Genomic DNA, 19,113 nt, shown 5'->3' with positions numbered 1-19,113 from the left:
CAGATTGTGGGGTGAAGAGGAGAGAGGCAGCAATTGTGAAAAGGAGGAGAGCTAAAGAGTGCATGCTTCAAAGAGGAAGGTGAGCTAATTTGGAATTGAGGTCATCTGCAGTCTGTTTTGGTTTGCTTTGTGCAAATTGCTGAAATGCAAGAGCAGAAGTGCCACTTATTTAAAGAACCCCACTTCTTTGGAAGAACCCCCTGTATGTGCAGCCCCCTGTATGTGTTCCCCCGTAAAGAAGGCCTTGTTTTTATATTGGGTTGGGTGTGGATAGAATCTGGCAATTAATCAATTAGGAGGGGATATTAGGAACACAGCTAGCAAAGCAAAACTTTCACACCACAAACAAACTGCAAGGGGACTAAGGCTCCATTCACACTAGCGCGTTTTTTGATGCATTTTGCATTTTGCAGAAATGCATGGGAATTTTTTAACATGGGTTCCTATGGAACATGTTCACATCAATGCTTTTTTGTATCTCTGCGTTTTTGGAAAGGGTCGGGGACTTTTTTTCATGCAAAAAGCAGCGTTTTGCATGTAATGGATTTCAATGGACAAGCATCAAAAACGCAAGTGCACCGTTTTTGCACCGTTTTTGCACCGTTTTTGCAGCGTTTTTGGTGCGTTTTTGGCGTGATTTTTTTTTTTTTTGTAATTTTTTTTTAAGACTGTAAAAAAAAATGAAAAAAAAAAATACGCAAAACGCCGCAAAAACGCTACAAAAACGCTGCTCAAAAACGTGCCAAGCATGAAAAAAAAACCTCCAAAAACGCTCAAAAGCAACATGCATAGGTGTGAATCGAGCCTTAAAGGCCAAAATTGTAAAGATAAGGGAACCCATAATTTAGTTGAGACTTAATAGCTAAAAAAAAAAATTTGAAATAATGTGAGCATGACTACAGATGGAGTTGAAACAGTGGTGACAAACAGATTTACCAAATATGCATGTGAACAGTCAGTCAATATTCAATTTAAGGTATAAACGCAGGTTTACCTGTGAAGAGAGAAGAAAATGTTCAGATGGATGGTGCAAGAGCAGAAGTGCCACTTATTTAAAGAACCCCACTTCTTTGGAAGAACCCCCTGTAAGTACATGTAGGATGATGCCTCACCACAGAACCTGACATACTGTAGCACTTGGAGCGAAGATCTAACATAACGTGGGACTTATTGTTAGATCTTTAGCGGCATTGATGACTGCTGCCTGGAAGTAGAACATCAATCGGTTTTGGCCGTATTGCCAATAACGCACTTCAAGGGGCTACACTCATTTCTTCACTGTATCTATGAGGGAGCCATTGTTGCCTCTACCCCCCTCCTTTCCTGGCTGGTCTTCAAATATTTCTGCCTTTTTATTTATCTCTACTGCATGTAGACTGATGGGACTAGTACAGTGATGGGGAACCTTGGCACCCCAGATGTTTTGGAACTACATTAGCCATGATGCTCATACACACTGCAGTGTAGTTGAGCATCATGGGTAATGTAGTTCCAAAATGTCTGGGGTGCCAAGGTTCCCCATCTCTGGTCTAGTAGATTTCATAACAAAGATAAGATTGTTTTGCTTTCTGTGATATTGGGGGATGTCTAGCTCAGTGGTAGATGCGTTTTCAGTGAGTTTACAGCCAACAGGAACTTCAGTTTAAGGGCGTGGTAGCCCACTTTTATTGAAAGTAACAAAAATGAAAGTTCATGCATGCATGGATTGCCCACACAGGGGTTCTTCTCACAAAAATTACAACACAAACAAAAATGCCAAGCCACCTGGCTCTCAAGGCTCACTCAGCCTTGGTTGTAGTACAAAGCTGCGCAGGCCCACTCCTGGCCTCTAGGAAGAGGTTCTCCTGACACTCCAGGCTTTCACACTCTTCCAAGATTCACGGTCCCCAGGACTCTCTCTTCCAGTTGTCTCAGCTATGGTCTCCCAGACTCTCTCAGCTGGCCCAACTCTCTCAGTCCACTGACCTGGAACCTCTCCCACATGGAGTACCGTCTCAAGGCTATTGCTTGGGTTCCTAAACGGTAGCACACCTCCCTCCTGGCTGCAGCAACTGCTCCAACACCAACTCTCCTTATAATGAATGTGTGAACCTGGACACACACACAACCTGCAGAACTTCTGGAAAGCCCAAACACAAGACTGAAGACTCCATTCCTCCCAATGCTCTTTGAAATCTTTACGTTTCCAGCCCCAATCCAGACTTACAAAATACAGTGAAGACTTAAAGCATAGTTTTCAATATTCTGCTGGAACTTCTCAAACTGCCTCTTTGAGAGTCCTGTGTCCATTTTACACTTATTTACACAGAGACGGGGGCTCTCACTCTCACATTTCTAATGAGCTGATGGGAAGTGACATGGAATCATTTCCTCTGGAAAAACTAAAACTAAAGCAGCCAACACATCTAAAGACTGGTAGGCTGGAATAAAAAAATGTATGCTCTTGGGTTTAGTTGTCTGTAAAAGATGAACACTAGGCAGATATCAAAACGCCAATTGTTGCCGCTGTACATTAAAAAAAATCACTAATGCAGTTTCTAACGCAGCTAGTGTAAAGTACCTGCATTTATTCCCCTGTATACTCTTTCACAGCAGTCTGGGAAATGGAGAACCAGTCTTAGAAATCAGTCAGGGTCTGCTGCAGTCCACATGTGCTAATGGGCCCCTTTCAGACAGGCAGAATCCCGCGACGGATCCACCTGTTCAGCGGGAAATCCGTTCACTGAGCAGGCAGATGACAGGTGCATGATCACTCCGCTTATGCTTTCCTGAATGGGCGGTCAGATAGAAATGGACCATCTGTCCAACTGATCCGCCAGACAGATGGGCAACAGCTTGCCCCATCTGTTTTTTTTTTTTTACTGGAGAAGATCGGATATCCGCTAACTTCCGACTCTTCATAGAGGGCAATGGGTGGTCCGTTTGGGTCCACCTGAAAAACTGACAGGGGCCATAGGGAGCATACAAACTATAGGCAAGAGCAAAGTTAACAGAGGGATGACCTATTATGCCCTGTACACACGATCGTACATTCCGACAACAAAATCCATCGGATTTTTTCCACGGATGATGGCTCAAACTTGTCTTACATACACACGGTCACACAAAGTTGGTCAGAAATTCTGAGCGCCAAGAACGCGGTGACGTACAACACGTACGACGAGCCGAGAAAAATGAAGTTCAATAGCCAGTGCGACTCTTCTGCTTGATTCTGAGCATGCGTGGTACTTTGTGCGTCGGAATTGTCTACACATGATCGGAATTTACGCAAACGGATTTTGTTGTGGGAAAATTTTAGATCCGGCTCAAACTTTGTCGGAAATTCCGATGGAAAATGTCCGATGGAGCCTACACATGGTTGAAATTTACGACAACAAGCTCCAATCGCACATTTTCCGTCGGAAAGTCTGACCGTGTGTACGCGGTATAAGTGCGCTGCTGCTCTTAAATTTTTCAGTCAGTAGGAATGGTTAGTGTGCTGCTACTGGTGAATGTCCAAGACTTGTGTATGATGTCTGGGAAAAAAATACTTTGTTTACAAGACGGGAATACAATTGGAGATCTTTTAACAGGTAGAACAGTTTACATACGAATAGCTGTGCAATAAGCTGTTTCTCTGAAATTCTGCTTTGAAACCCAAATGCAGGTACAATAAAACTTAACAGTGCTCAAGCAGTTATACATTGTACCCTAAAAAGCCATCTCCTTATGCGGATTTTTCTTAATGAGAATCTTCTTGTTTACATGCCATGGGCAATACAGCTCCCACTGTCCTTTCAGCCTGCTTGTATATGTAAGCTCCGCACACCCCAGGCTTCGTTTTGTGAATGGCAAGTTGGAGGGGGAGGCTGAGAAACAACTCTAGTGTTGAGGTCTTGGCGACTTGCAGCACATACATCCAAGCAAACCAGAAGTTCAACTGCCCCTGACATTTTGAACAAGATTTAACTTGTAAAATAGCCTGCATGATGGGGAAGTGGCTTTTCAGAAAAAAGAATGTACTTTTTATACCTGCATTTTGTGGTGTGAAGAAGGCACATAAAGAACAAATTTATTTTTATTTTTTTTGTGCCCTTGCAGAGAATTTTGTTACATCTCTCTGCAAAGAAAAATCGGCATGTAATACCAGTTTTGGGCCTCTTTCACACGGGCGGCTGTTCTGCCGCTGTTAAAAGCATGTTTTGTTATTTTGAAATTCCAAGACTCCAGGCACAGCGATCGCTTGCAGTTGTACATTGCGATTAGCAGCGTTTACGTGCAGCTGCGGTGTAACATTCTTGCCATTTCTGATGTGCTTCCTGTTTTTCGTCCATCGTTGTCGCTGCTATCCACAGGTGAAATAGTACACTGCGATTATGTGCAGATAGCTGCGTTAAATCGGTCCTGGACGCAGTCAAAATAATTTTTTCTAATCGCACAAAACCCCATGTAACGAAACCGTCGCTAAATGCAGTGTGTGAATGGGGCCATAGGTAAGCATTGTCTGAGTTAGGAGCGGTAGATAACTTGATCTATCCGCAGCTAAAAGCTGTATTCTATCCTCCCGTGTGAAAGGGCCTTAGGCTATGTTTCCACTATTGCGTCCCCAAAGTCGCGCGATTTTGCCGCGATTTTTTACCGCGATTTTACCGCGACTTTTTACCGCGATTTGAAGCAATGCCTGTATCTATGGACCTCAAGTCGCATCAAAGTGGGACCAAAGTAGTGCAGGGACTACTTTGAAGTCGCTGCGACTTGAAGTCGCACAGATATGAACGGTACTCATTGGAAATCATGGGATACAATTTGTCATGCGACTTTTCAGTCCCAAGTCGCATGAAAAGTCGCACTAGTGGAAACATAGCCTTATGGTGTGAACAGGACGCATAAAAAACTGTTGTTTTGTGTCCTTGCAGAGACGTACATAATAAGCATGCGCATCTCTGCATATAGTGTGGACAAGCCTATGCAAGTCAAATCTGCGTGTTTTTTTCCTTCAGGTTTTTATGCACATATGGTGTGAACAAGGCCTTAATATGTATTAAACCCAAAAACAAAAATGTTATGTATTGCAGCTTACTATTCATTAGATGTGCTGGCTGCATTTCAGGTTTTTTTTTTTTTTTTTTTTTTTTTTTTAACCATTTATTTCACCTGGTGATCCAGTATGGTACCACACTTCCTGTCTTGGGGTGTCTGCATTCTGGACGAAGTAGTAAAGAAGACACCTTTTGTACAGCAGCATTGCCAGTCTGGAGAGCGGGTAGTCTTAAACCTCGTATACACAATCATATTTTCGGACGACTGTTCTTCCATTTTTTGTTGCATGCTTGTCTCCTGTCAAAAGTGAAGAGGTTACTCGCAATACGAAAGTTTTCGTAAGACACAATACAACTTCAGAAGTGACGTAATGTGTTTAATAGTGTTTTTTTTACGTATTCTTTTGTTTCTGAGCATGCGTAGTCTTGCTCCTTTTTTTTTTTTACGTTTTTTTTTTTTTTTTTTTTTTTTTTTTTTTTTTTTTGGACGAAAACCGTACTAATTAAACGAAAATCGGACTTTGAGTTCACGTACGACAACATTTTTTTAGTCTGCACATCCAGCTTTTGTCTGACGGAAAATCGGAATCCGCTGTCAAAAGCACTGTACGAACGATCCAAAAATAGGCAGATTTTTCATCGGACTAAATTTTACTTCCGATTTTCGTATCGTGTGTACGGGCCTTTAGACTAGCAGATTTAGGCGGAATTGACTAACAAATTGAAGCTGTGCTCCAGCTAACGCTTTATAAGCAGTTACAACAAACTATTTTGTTCCTTTTAGGATTAAGGTCTTACACAAATTAATAATAAAATCTGATCATTGTAAACACCACTGTCAGTGTTAAATTGTTGCTGTCAATCCTCTTACGGCTACATTGTCTGGACAGCTTGGGCCGTTAAAGAAAGTTGAACAAAATAACAGACTTATTGGTAGGATCGCCAGATGGAAAAAAGCAGAAAAATTCTAACTAATGAAGCCACAACATCTAAGAATTTTTGAGCTGCAATTTTAATACGGATTTGTTTTGACATTTCTCATATATTCTGCATTAAAATCCTGGACCTAAGACAGTATTGGTCACTTTATCTATTTGTTGGTGGAGACAATTCTAAGTCAATAGTGTTCTTTTTTACTGACCTGAACACAGGTGCATTGTTGTCTATGAAACCGTGCACACAACTACATAAAGATCAGTAGTACAGAGGCATAAAATAACCCGAATTTTACGTTTTGAGTACAGCAATTTACATACACACGTGCTTACATGTGTATATGCAACACTGGCAACTAAAAGAGGATGAAGAATTTTAAGCATGTATACACACGTGTTTATGCACGATCTATGACCACACATTTTAACTTTGAGATTGAATGTCCTTTCTCAACAAAATGCCTTGCTAACGGCAAGTGAGTTAGCTTCTCTCTTATAGAATATTTGTGACGTGCCATGTGATCTTTTGATTTTTTTTTTTTTTTTTTTTTGTGTGTGTGGTCTCACCCACGTAGAGGAGCCCACACGTGAATTTATTCTGTAATGGATTTACCGTATTTATCGGCGTATAACGCGCACGTTCAATTTAAGAGGGAAGTTTCCGGAAAAAAAACTTTTTAGTTTATTTAAAAAAAAAAAAAAAAACTTTGAAGCAAAATAATGGTCAGTGCCCATCAATGCAGCCTGATTAGTGCCCATCTGCAGCCTCAATGCAGCCTGGATCTGTGCCCATCTGCAGCCTCAGTGCAGCCTGATCTGTGCCCATCTGCCTTCAATGCAGCCTGATCTGTGCCCATCTGCAGCCCATCTCTCTTTATTGCAGCTGCCTGATTTAATGCCCATGTGCAGCCTCACCATCTCTCATCAGGGCAGTGCAGGAAATCGCAGAGCCATCATCTCCTGTTTACTCGGCTCTCAGTCGGCAGTCACATACACAGTCTCGCCTCCGCCACCGGCATTGGACCAGCTCCTGTGATAGACAGAACACTGGTCCAATGCCGGTGACGGAGGCGGGACTGTGTGTGTGACGTGAGAGCCAAGTAAACAGGAGATGACAGCTCTGTGAATTCCGGCGGCGCTTGTCCCCCCTCTTTCCCCTCTGAGGTAAACTATCGTATAATGCGCATCCGTGATTTGCCCCTTATATTCAGGGGAAAAAAGTGTGTATTATACGCCGATAAATACGGTATATCTTAGTGAGACTAAGCCACCTCCTAATCTCTTTCTATGTAGGATTATTTTTTTTATTAAGAAAAATTTTATATGAGGATATTTTAGAGATATATAATATTGATACATTGGTGATGGTTGTTTGTATCACTGTCATTTTTTTACAATAGGTCTTTATTGGGATGCATGTGAAGTGCTGTCGGATTGTACACATTTTTTCAGTCATCTCATTGTTCTTGATTAATTGAGGACATTTTGCTGATGTGGTTTCAGATGATTATCTAATTAACTAATCGATTCCAAGCGTTTATGATATGTATATAAATATCTGTATATGCTTTGGAGATTTTGATGTGCTCCTATCTGAAGAAGGGTGTTATCTTGATAACCTGAAACTGTAATCATGGATTACTTCTAATTTAGTTTTTTGTATGTCCTTTTATTTGAAAACATTTTTAGTGTAGCAATCCTCTGAACTTTTTTCTATATATGACCAGTGGAACAGTCTGATTGCATTGTACATAGAGATTACTGAAGTGCTGTTCACCCCACCTGTTTTGGATATAGATATGTGTATAGATAGATCGATATTTATTAAGAAAAGTATTGGGACGCCTGCCTTTACACGCACATGAACTTTAATGGCATCCCAGTCTTCGTCCGGACGGTTCAATATTGAGTTGGCCCACCCTTTGTAGCTATAACAGCTTCAACTCTTCTGAGAAGGCTGTCCACAAGTTTTAGGAGTATCTATGGGAATGTTTGACCATTCTTTCAGGAGCGCATTTGTGAGGTCAGGCACTGATGTTGGACAAGAAGGCCTGGTTCTCAGTGCAGACCAGTCAAGTTCCTCCACCCCAAACTTGCTCATCCGTGTGATTGCAAACCTTGGTTTGTGCACTGGTGCAAATCATTTGGTGGAGGGGGGGTTATGGTGTGGGGTTGTTTTTCAAGGGTTGGACTTGGCCTCTTAGTTCCAGTGAAGGGAACTCTTAAGGCATCAGCATACCAAGACATTTTGGACAATTTTCATGCTTCCAACTTTGTGGGAACAGTTTGGGGATGGCCCCTTCCTGTTCCAACATGACTGCACACCAGTGCACAAAGCAAGGTCCATAAAGACATGGATGAGCGAGTTTGGGTGAAGTAAATTGACTGACCTGCACAGAGTCCTGACCTCAACCCGATAAAACACCTTTGGGATGAATTTGAGTGGAGACTGCGAGCCAGGCCTTCTCGTCATCAGTGCCTAACCTCAAAAATGCGCTTCTGGAAGAATGGTCAAACATTCCTATAGACACACTCCTAAACCTTGTGGACAGTCTTCTGGGTGGGCCAACTCAATATTGAACTCTACGGACGAAGACCGGGATGCCATTAAAGTTCATGTACCTGTAAAGGCAGGCATCCCATTTATTTTTAGTAATAGTGTGTGTTTTTTGCCTTTTCATTTCTATTTGAAACTGGGTTTATTTTTACAATGTGAGTGTTCACATATGCTTTATATGAGTCCCTAAACTGGGGTATATACTGTATATAGCAGTAATTGAAAGCAGGTTTATGTTGGAGACAGCATAATGCTTCGTAAAAGGTGCAGCGAATCACTCGAAGCCCAGGCTTACCCTAGTACATAATGTATAGTGCATTCACATCCCGTCACTAGTTTTTTTTTTTTTTTTTGATGTTCATTCTTTTCCTAATCCTTCTATCAATTAAAACAAATTCAGAAGTTAAGCAAATATTTTCTTCTTTGGAAAGTTTACTGTTGTAAGCAACCCACAGCGGAAGGCAAAAGGTTTTTATTAATTTCTGTTTACTCACTATATACAGTGATCTCATCTGTGCAACTGGTGAAAGTTCTTGCATTTGAGATTAGTTAACATAGTCTGGCTTTTAGCCAGCTTCTTCCAGCTGTGACTCTTTGAGAGTCAAAAAAAATGGTGAGGAAGATGCCACTGTAAAAAAATATGCGTTTTCACTCCTTTTGAAATCTCCATTTTAAAACAATGTTGTATACTGTTTTATGTCTGTGTCAGAGCGTTTTAATGATACGCTTCACCACATGGGGGCATATAAAGACTTCCTCATTCTATGAAATCATCACAACTTGGTTCTTTCAAGCTCCCTAAGCATTGGTTTATCGTAAACGAAAATTGCCATGTAAATCTTATGCTGTGAGTCACATCTCCATATGGCAAGTGTAAAATCTGAAGGAGGCCTAGCGAAATGTGCATGAAATCCTACCACCTTAAGGAAAACTATTGTATTATTGAGCCACACTCAACTAGGGCTCGTAGTAACACTTTGTAGAAAACCTTTGTGGGAATGCTGTAATGGAGTTTGGCAGTTCCCAACTCTTGCAGCAATGTCACTCTTTGTGAAGAAGAATCACATCGGCTTCTCTGCTCTAAAACTAGTATGCCATTCCTTCTGATTGGAGGTTGGAATGCCAGTTCTACCTTTTTTATATTTATACTTGTATATAGTTTCTATAACAATTATTTGCTCACTTGGACGTTTTTAACAATGTTGAATCATTTGATATTGAATAAAAAAAGTCCCTGGTAGCTCACCCGTAGCAAGGTATACTCGCCCACCTGCACTGGCTCCCTCACTGCCTTAACCCTCTGTTGTGACCCTCGCTTATTTGCATTTATGGAACGAGGCGTACTGGTGTAGGGGAGCCCCGTGTAACTGTGCTCATGCTAGAGTGATTATTCAACTGTACAAAAAAAAATGGCAACTACCCCAACCTATAACCAGCCTTTGCAGCAAGGAGTATATGGAAGGGCGATGCACATCGCAAACAAAAGATTTCCCAGCATACTTGCCAGCATGCAAAACAATCATATTGACCCTGTCTAACAGTTTACGTTAACACAGGGTTTTGCACAATTTGCAAATATATGCACAAGCCGGAGTGCCCGCCTCAGGGGACCTCTGTATATAAGGTATAGAGTGACCAATAGCCAAGCCCAAACATTGTCACTTGAGGGGAAGGTTTGTGTGATCTCATCTAGGTAATTTCCAATATTCTTAGCTTAGCCAGGGACAACCTCTACAGCAGGGAGGTAGCTAGGAAGCACAGATGGGTATATCTTGACCAGTTATTTGATTTTATTCAGAAAATATGTTGATGCTATGTTATCTCAAAATATCTGTTCTGGAATTATTCTCCTTGGACACCAAGGCTGCCTTTTATTAAAGATCAACAGTTGTCATGTCTGTAGGAGCCAGATATCTGATCTTTTCTGGTTGTCTGCATATTAAAAATGACAATGCTGGTCTATTGTGCTTTACCCACAGGTTACAGGAGTTGTTGGTAGAGCTGAACTTCTGTCCTCCATTTTCCTACTTGCTGCGTTTCTTTCCTATACCAAATCTAAGGGCCCAGACAATTCAATAGGTAAGTATTAAAAATATTGGTTTATTCATGTTCTTCACAAGTGCAAGGAAATCTGAAACAAAGTGGTTACATTTCTATATACACTATGTTGTCAAAAATATTGGGATGCCTGCCTTTAGAACACTTTTGGGATTAATTAGAGTGGAGATTGCGAGCCAGGTCTTCTTGTCTAACATCAGTGCCTGACCTCACACATGTGCTTCTGGAAGAATGGTCAAGCATTCCCATAGACACACTTCTAAACCTTGTGGACAGCCTTCCCTGAAGAGTTGAAACTGTTATAGCTGCCAAGGGTGGGCCAACTCAATATTAAACCCAATGGACTAAGACTGGATTGCATTAGAGTTCTTGTAAAGGCAGGTGTGCCAATACTTTTGACAATCTAGTGTACATGGATTTCCTTCCAGTGCTCTGGAGGCATATGCAGGACTCCCCCCTACCCTCTATTCTCTATTCATATTCGTCCCTGCCCTCAAAGTCCTTAATGCCTGGTACACATGGGAATTTTTTTTTTTTTTTTTTTAACCCAGCAGGCTGAATGAAAAAAAAAAATTACAGATTGCAGTACTAGCACGAGCGATGTTAGTAAAGCGATCTCCCCATTGAGCTTTTGTGTCCTGTCAGGGGGACTTCCCAAGCTGCAGAGATGTATTCTTAATATCACTGCCAGCCTGCCTTTGCTATGCACCTAGGTAGTAAATGCCTTGCACACTGTATTAGATATTGTTGGAAAATTCAGTAGTCCTGCTGTTAAAATAGTCCAACGCCATAGGCAATTTTTGATTGGATGAACAGAGAAGGGTTAGAACCTCTGTAAGGATTTTATCTTTGTGTTCCCACTGAGATTTTCTATTACTTCTGGTCGTACTGACACCTATCATTTGGGCAAGAAATGGATGTAAACGTCCCCTGTGAAGACAAAGACAACAATAAAAACCTTGCACAGGTGAGCTTGAGCAAGCTTTCTCTCATAACTGTTACAATGCATTGAAAAAGTATTCATACCCCTTGACATTTTCCACGTTTTTTTTTTGTCATGTTAAAACCAAAAACGTTTTTTTTTTTTTATGTGATAGACCAACACAAGGTTGCATATAATTAAGTGGAAAGAAAATTGATAAATGATTTTCTATTTTTTTTTACAAGTCAATGTGTGAAAAGTGTGGCATGCATTTGTATTCAGCCCCTTTACTCTGATACCCCTAACTAAAATCTAGTGGAACCAATTGTCTTCAGAAGTCACCTAATTAGTAAATTGGGTCCGCGTGTGTGCAGTTTATTCTCAGTGTAAATACTGCTGTTCTGTGAGGCCCTCGGAGATTTGTTAGAGAACCTTAGTGAACAAACGGTATCATGAAGGCCAAGGAACACAGCAGACAAGTCAGGGATGAAGTTGTGGAGAAGTTTAAAGCGGGGTTAGGTTATAAAAAAATATCCCAAGCTTTGAACATCTCACAGAGCACTGTTCAATCCATCTTCCAAAAATGGAAAGAGTATGACACAACTGCAAACCTACCAAGAGATGGCTGTCCACCTAAACTGACAGGCCGGGCCAGGAGAGCATTAATCAGAGAAGCAGCCAGGAGGCCCATAGTAACTCTGGAGGAGCTGCAGAGATCCACAGCTCAGGTGGGAGAATCTGACCACAGGACAACTATTAGTCATGCTCTCCACAAATCTTTCCTTTTATGGAAGCAAGTGGCAAGAAGAAAGCCATAAGAATTCCTGTTTGCAGTTTGTGAGAAGTCATGTGAGGGACACAGCAAACATGTGGAAGAAGGTGCTCTGGTCAGATGAGACCAAAATTGAACTTTTTTGGCCTAAAAGCAAAACGCTGTGTGGCAGAAAACTAACACTGCTCATCACCCTAAACACACCATGCCCACTGTGAAACATGGTGGTGGCAGCATCATGTTGAGGGGAGGCTTTTCTAAAGCAGGGACAGGGAGGCTGTTCAGAGTTGGTTGATGGGAAAATGGATGGATACCAAATACAGGGCAATCTTAGAAGAAAACCTGTTAGAGTCTGCAAAAGACTTGAGACTGGGGCAGAGGTTCACCTTCCAGCAGGACAACGACCCTAAACGTACAGCCAGAGCTACAATGGAATGATTTATTTCAAAGCATGTTCATGTGTTTGGCCCAGTCAAAGTCCAGACCTAAATCCAATTGTGAATCTGTGGCAAGAAATTGCTGTTCACGGACACTCGTAATCCAATTTGACAGAGCTTGAACTATTTTGAAAAGAAGAATGAGCAGAAATTTCACTCTAGATGTGCAAAGCTGGTAGAGATCTCCCCAAGAAGACTTGCAGCTGTAATTGCAGCGAAAGGTGGTTCTACAAAGTATTGATTTGGGGGCTGAACACAAATGCGCGCCACACTTTTCACATATTTATTTGTAAAACATTTTGAAAATCATTTATTTTTTTTCCTTCCACTTCACAATTTTGTGCCACTTTGTGTTGGTCTATCACATAAAATCCCAATAAAATGAATTTACGCTTTTGGTTGTAACATGACAAAATGTGCAAAATTTCAAGGGGTATGAATACTTTTTCAAGGCACTGTATATTGCTTTATTTCTGTCTGTAGCCCCTTTTTGGAGAGATTTCTCTAAGTTGAAACAGGAATTGGGAGCAATCTCCCAAATGAAGACACAGCATTAAACACCTGATGGAGGATCTAACCATTGCCCACGATATCCAAAACCTTAATGGTTTTGCCTGGAGTTGGGCTTTCATGTAAGATTGTAGGAAATTTATTTATTTACGTACATGACACACACAAAGACTTGCACATGATTGACACATATAAGAGAGGAGTCTGATAGAAAAGACTAGTGGGTGTGCCACATCCCATTAAATTGTCAAAGCAAAAAGGGGGGAACCCCTAGGATGGGACTTTGAAAGCACTACCGCAATGAGTAGAAAAGAAGTATAAATATAGAAAGTTTTTATTCAAAAGAACATATCAAAGAACCACATATAACTAAAACACGTAAATATGGATACAATTTTAAACTGTCAATGAAAGATAGATATTTTTCCCTGAAGTAGACGCGTTTTGGAAAAATCCTTTCCTTCATCAGTGTTCTTACAGAGAAAGTAATATCTGAAGAATAACAAAGTGCAAGATAATTAGTAATCTGTATATCTACAACCAATCTATGGTATAAACCTTTCCATACATATGGTTCACTTACATTTTGTTCATTGACAATGACAGATAAGTATCCACAGAATTAAAACTGAGAATTTAGCAACCTCACGCATGGCTCCCCACGTGCATCATTCCAATGGTCAATTTGAAATATCCAAGATGGTATAACGGTATGCTGAAGGGGGATCGTGTGCCAACGACATCAAGAACACTGTGTCCTGAGCCCAGGAACAGCGCACGTGTGTGTGTGTGTGTGTGTGTGTGTGTGTGTGTGTGTGTGTGTGTGTGTGTGTGTGTGTTGGGGTCCAAAAAGCAAAAAAAACCTGGAGATAAAGGCACATCAATAAAGGGGCCAACGTATAACATTATACTATAATGCATAGATATTTGGGCTATGACTTGATAGAAACCTACCTAAGCACGGAAATGCAATTGTATACCGGCAGATAGGCTGGAGAGTGTGAAAAACATAGATGGTACTATTGATCATCTCAACACAGAGATGACTGTAGTATCAATATGGCCAGTAAAGGAGATCACAGGATTGATGTGCAAAAAGGGAAAAAAAAGGAAAAAGCACAAAAGTCAAAGCTTATTAACAAACATCCAAAAACAATTGGAATATAGATTCAAAGTCAATACAAGAGGTAGATCTCACTTACTTTAAAACGTATATCAGCACACATCTCTCCAGATCGTCCTAACCCCTGCTATGTCCGTCAAGGAATGAGCAGAGCTAAATATAACCCTGCTAATGCTGCCTCTGCCGATTCCTAATTGGAATCAGCTGCTAAAGATCAGCCCAATCCAGATTTGCACTAAGGGCCCCCTGAGCGCTGATCGCGGCCTGCCTCCGCACCGCGCATGCGCCGGCAACGTTCCGCACATGCGCGCCAACCAAGCTATATATTTAGCTCTGCTCATTCCTTGACGGTCATAGCTCAAATATCTATGGATTATAGTATAATTTTATACGTTGGCCTCTTTATTGATGTGCCTTTATCTACAGTTGTTTGTTTTTTTTTTTTTTTTGTTTTTTTTTTTGCTTTTTGGACCCCAGCACACACATGTGCGCTGTTCCTGGGCTCAGGACACAGTGCTTTTGATGTCGTTGGGGACACAGTCTCCTTCAGCATACCGTTAAACCATCTTGGATATTTCAAATTGACCATTGGAATGATGCACGTGGGGAGCCATGCATGAGGTTGCTAAATTCTGTTTTACTTCTGTGGATACTTATATGTCATTGTCAATGAACAAAATGTGAGTGAACCATATGTATGAATAAAATTGTGTTTGAAGCGCTTCACAATGTGATTAAAAAGATGAAAAATTGGCTCTAAAAACACTGATAGCCATATACTAAAATTAATCCAGCAGTGAAAAAAGTGCAATATATATAAAAAAAATAATATGAATAGTGACACCAAGTGTGTAAATATAATACACATAAATAAATAAATTCTAATGTGTTGAAAATTAAGTTATTTCTAGTGATATTCCAAAAAACGTGAATAAATGCATCAGACAACCAGAATCGCATAGAAATTCGCTTTAGTCCCACTAGCAAAGTTCTTAAATAGCACACAATTGCTTAATTGGGGTGCTCATTGGCAGTTTTAAACGACAATGTTTCTTTGCTTTGTTCACATCAGCTGTGACGATCACCGTCAGACCTCACATATAAAGCAGATAAAAGAAAGATATCATTGCGCAATGCTCTTCATACCAGGTACACAAGCAAACATGTATTAGATCCACTCACGTGCGCCCAATAGTAAAAAGGCATATGCAGGTATATATAGCAGTCAGTCTCCTCAGACAGGAGCAGAATCGCTGGAGTACACAGCTGGATACTGACAGTCTGCACAGTGCGTCCTTGGCTCCTCCCACACGTTGCGTCACGGTTACGTGACTTTTTCAAGGATAACTCAAGCTATATTCCATATGTATGGAAATGTTTATATCATAGATTGGTTGTAGATATACAGATTACTAATTATCTTGCATTTTGTTATTATTCAGATATTACTTTCTCTGTAAGAACCCTGATGAAGGAAAGGATTTTTCCGAAACGCGTCTGGTTCAGGGAAAAATATCTATCTTTTATTGACGGTTTTAAAATTGTATCCACATTTATGTGTTCTAATTATGTGGTTCTTTGATATAGAAATTTTATTCAAAAGAACATATTTATGCTTATTTTCTACTCATTGTGGTAGTGCTTTCAAAGTCCCATCCTAAGGGTTTCCCCCCTTTTTTGCTTTGATGATTGGCACATATTACGACTTACACATTTTGATTTGATATTTCTCATTTTTACAGATCCATTTTTTTTTCTTTTGAACTGCAAACTTATGAAGCTTATCTGATTTTGTTTTTGCAGTTTGGACTCCAATTGCTGTTGCTGTGTTTCTTGTTGCGGTTGCAACTCTGTGTAAAGAGCAGGGAATTACTGTTGTTGGGATTTGTTGTGTCTATGAAGTCTTCATTGCACAAGGGGTAAGAATGCTTTGATTATTTTTAGGACAGTGTAACATGATTCCACATGTGTAATGTCTTAATGTGAATCTGCCTTGGAAAAAAATACAGCTTCTTCTGAAAATGCTAGCTGCTTGGCTCTTGAGGTTTGCCCTCAAGCTCTACTCTCAGATGGAACAACTGTGTAGATCAGAAAAGTCGAAAGTCCTTCTCTGCATTTTTTTTCCCAATCAGTTGTAAGAATTAAAGCCAGAGGGTCAGCATGAAAATTGGATGCTAGCATTATGTAGTGACAGAATCCATGTTTCTCTCATGAGAGATTTTCTTTTAAAATGGATCATATGATAATATAGGATACCTTGATAAAAGTTTGCTTAGAAACAAGGGTGAAAAATAAGCTAGTGCCATTGTGTCCAAAAGAAAAGGAGGAACCTTATCTTAAATTTGGAATCAATTTACCCTATTGCCGATTTTCTTCTGTAGACAGTCACTGGTCTTGGAGATGCTGAGCATGCAACTCGTACATATTGTTAGGTATATTAGACAGTACTCTTAAATAGAATTGGTTTGCTTAGAGTAGTGTGAAGAGGAAAGCTAAATGAATGGGAAACCTAATAGATGTTCCTCCACTATGGGAAAGCCTGTAGATGGAGGTCAAACCAGGATTATAGGACTCAGAATACCAGAGGCTTTTTAATGTTTATAACTCTGGATGATGCTATATGCAGGTAACCTATACCTGCATATTTAAATATTATTCATATTTTAAATATACTGTGTAAAGAGCCATTGGGATGGAATAAGAAATAACTTTTTAATTGTTTTCCCAGTTTAACCAGAGTTGGCTCCTCAAGTGACTTGTAGATACAAAATACAAATTTTATTCCCTGGTTTGTCCCATTAATAATATATGCCTCTGGTTGAAAAATGGCAACGTTGTTTACAGGTGAAATTTTAAGATTTTACAAGTGAAATGACTGTGGCTAAGGGTAGAAGGATGAGACTGAAGTAAAAAAATGAACGTTTGTTCTTTATTGAACAAAAAAAAAAACAAAAGGGGGTAAATGTCAAATGTCTAGTTTTCCTTTTACATGGTGAACTTTAGCTCCTGCAAAGGTCAAGACCATGACTGTTAAAATATATTTAAACCCACGCATTAGGCAAAACATTGGTGTATAGATATAAAATAATATTATAAATCAGTAGCTCATGGGTGCAGTGCCAGGCTCCTGCGGACACTCAATATAGCTATCTGCCCGCACCTCCCGTATGGGTAGACAGTAAGGCCCCTTTCACACTGGGGCGGTTTGCAGGCGTTATTGCGCTAAAAATACCGCTTGCAAACCACCCCAAAACAGCCTCCGCTGTTTGTTCAGTGTGAAAGCCAAGGGCTTTCACATTGAAGCGGTGCGCTGGCAGGAGAAGAAAAAATTTCCGGTCAGCCGCATCTTTGGAGCGGTGAAGAAGCAGTGTATTCACCGCTCCTGCCCATTGAAATCAATGGGAAAGCACGGCTATACCGCGGCTATAGCCGCGCTATACGAGTGGTTTTAACCCTTTCGGCCGCCAGCGGGGGGTTAAAACCGCACCGCTAGCGGCCGAATACCGCGATAAAACAGCGCTAAAAATAGCGCTGTTTTACCGCTGACGCCCCCTACCGCCTCAGTGTGAAAGGGGCCTTACTGGAGAGCAAGAAGATCCACGAACTACGAGAGCGTTTACAAGCACCCTTGCAGTTCATTGAGAACTACAAGTCATCTGCCGTAATGGAAGATGGTAGTTGTAGTTTATTCATTCACAGAACTCTGTGAATGAATAATGTGGCTGTGTGGGCGGGGCCCTGCTGTTTTAAAATTGTGGCAGTGGCTGTGGGGAGAAGAATCCCTGCCCGCTGTCATGGGGGAGGATCAGAGTGCTATGGGGGCCACTCCTAGAGCATATTACATGTTACACCCTAAATATGGGGGTAACGTGTAACGCTCTCCCAAAAGTGAACTCAGCCTTTCAGCTGACTGGGTTCTTTCAATAGTGGGCACAGCTGGGGAATAGTGCTGGATGTTTACAAAGAAGCCTTTGTTACATATATGACACTTTCCACGATTTTGTGTACATGCAGAGGTTTTATAAAGCATTGCCTTGTGTTAATTCATTTTTGTTTTTTTGTTGTTGTTTTTTTATGTTTTTAGTACACGTTACCTGTGTTGTGGGACACCGCTGTACAGATTTTGTTGGGTAAAGGTAGCATACCCTACTCACTTCTTCAAACACTCCTTAAGCTTGTTGTTCTGATGTTCAGCACCCTGCTCCTTGTTGTAGTCCGTGTACAGGTCATACAGTCACAGCTTCCGGTCTTCACAAGGTGAGAGTGACTTCTTACCTTTCTGTTTAGATTTTAAGCAAAAAAAATTGTACTGCTACTTCACGGGAGTGAATTCTAAATGCATTGTTTTGTGCAGGTTACGGTTTAGGGCATATATTAGTTGGGTTATTTAAAAGCCAAAGAAATTGTTTAAAAATGTATGGGTGGAAAGGAATTGCTGGTAGTTCATAGTTCATCTTTGAAGGAGAAATGCTTATTCACAATAAACTCTTCTTTTTTTTTTTTTTTTTTTGTATTGTTGTGCATGCTTTGTGGGAACATGAATTAAGTGCTTAACACTGAACAGAAATTGGCTTACCCTTTTGAACTGCAGCACATTTAACTAAAGCTTGTTATTGGAGTTCCCTGATGCCTCAAGCCTATGCAGATGTGTTAACTACTCTAACATATTTAGGGAGAATGGATGAATTAATAGCGCAAACAGAAAATAACTGTGTCTCTTGCTTTTCCCATCACTATCATTTTATCATTTTTTTTTTAATAGCCTGCCACAGGTTATGGTA

General features: G+C 40.6%; 1 protein-coding gene across 2 annotated transcripts in view; it reads left to right on the top strand.

Moving 5' to 3' along the window:
* The window catches only part of TMTC3 (transmembrane O-mannosyltransferase targeting cadherins 3), a 135,329-nt gene that overhangs the window by 41,359 nt on the left and 74,857 nt on the right, over positions 1-19,113 (top strand). For both annotated transcript variants that reach the window (XM_073620205.1, XM_073620206.1), the window contains exons 5-7: positions 10,490-10,589; positions 16,136-16,251; positions 18,417-18,589. In XM_073620205.1, the coding sequence (XP_073476306.1) occupies positions 10,490-10,589; positions 16,136-16,251; positions 18,417-18,589 (389 nt within the window). The remainder of the gene's footprint in view (positions 1-10,489; positions 10,590-16,135; positions 16,252-18,416; positions 18,590-19,113) is intronic.

This window comes from Aquarana catesbeiana, linkage group LG03 (genome assembly GCF_042186555.1).
Source record: "Aquarana catesbeiana isolate 2022-GZ linkage group LG03, ASM4218655v1, whole genome shotgun sequence".
Classification (NCBI taxonomy): Eukaryota; Metazoa; Chordata; class Amphibia; order Anura; family Ranidae; genus Aquarana; species Aquarana catesbeiana.
The sequence above is the reverse complement of the archived record's forward strand: the minus strand, read 5'-3'. Positions and strand labels throughout refer to the sequence as shown.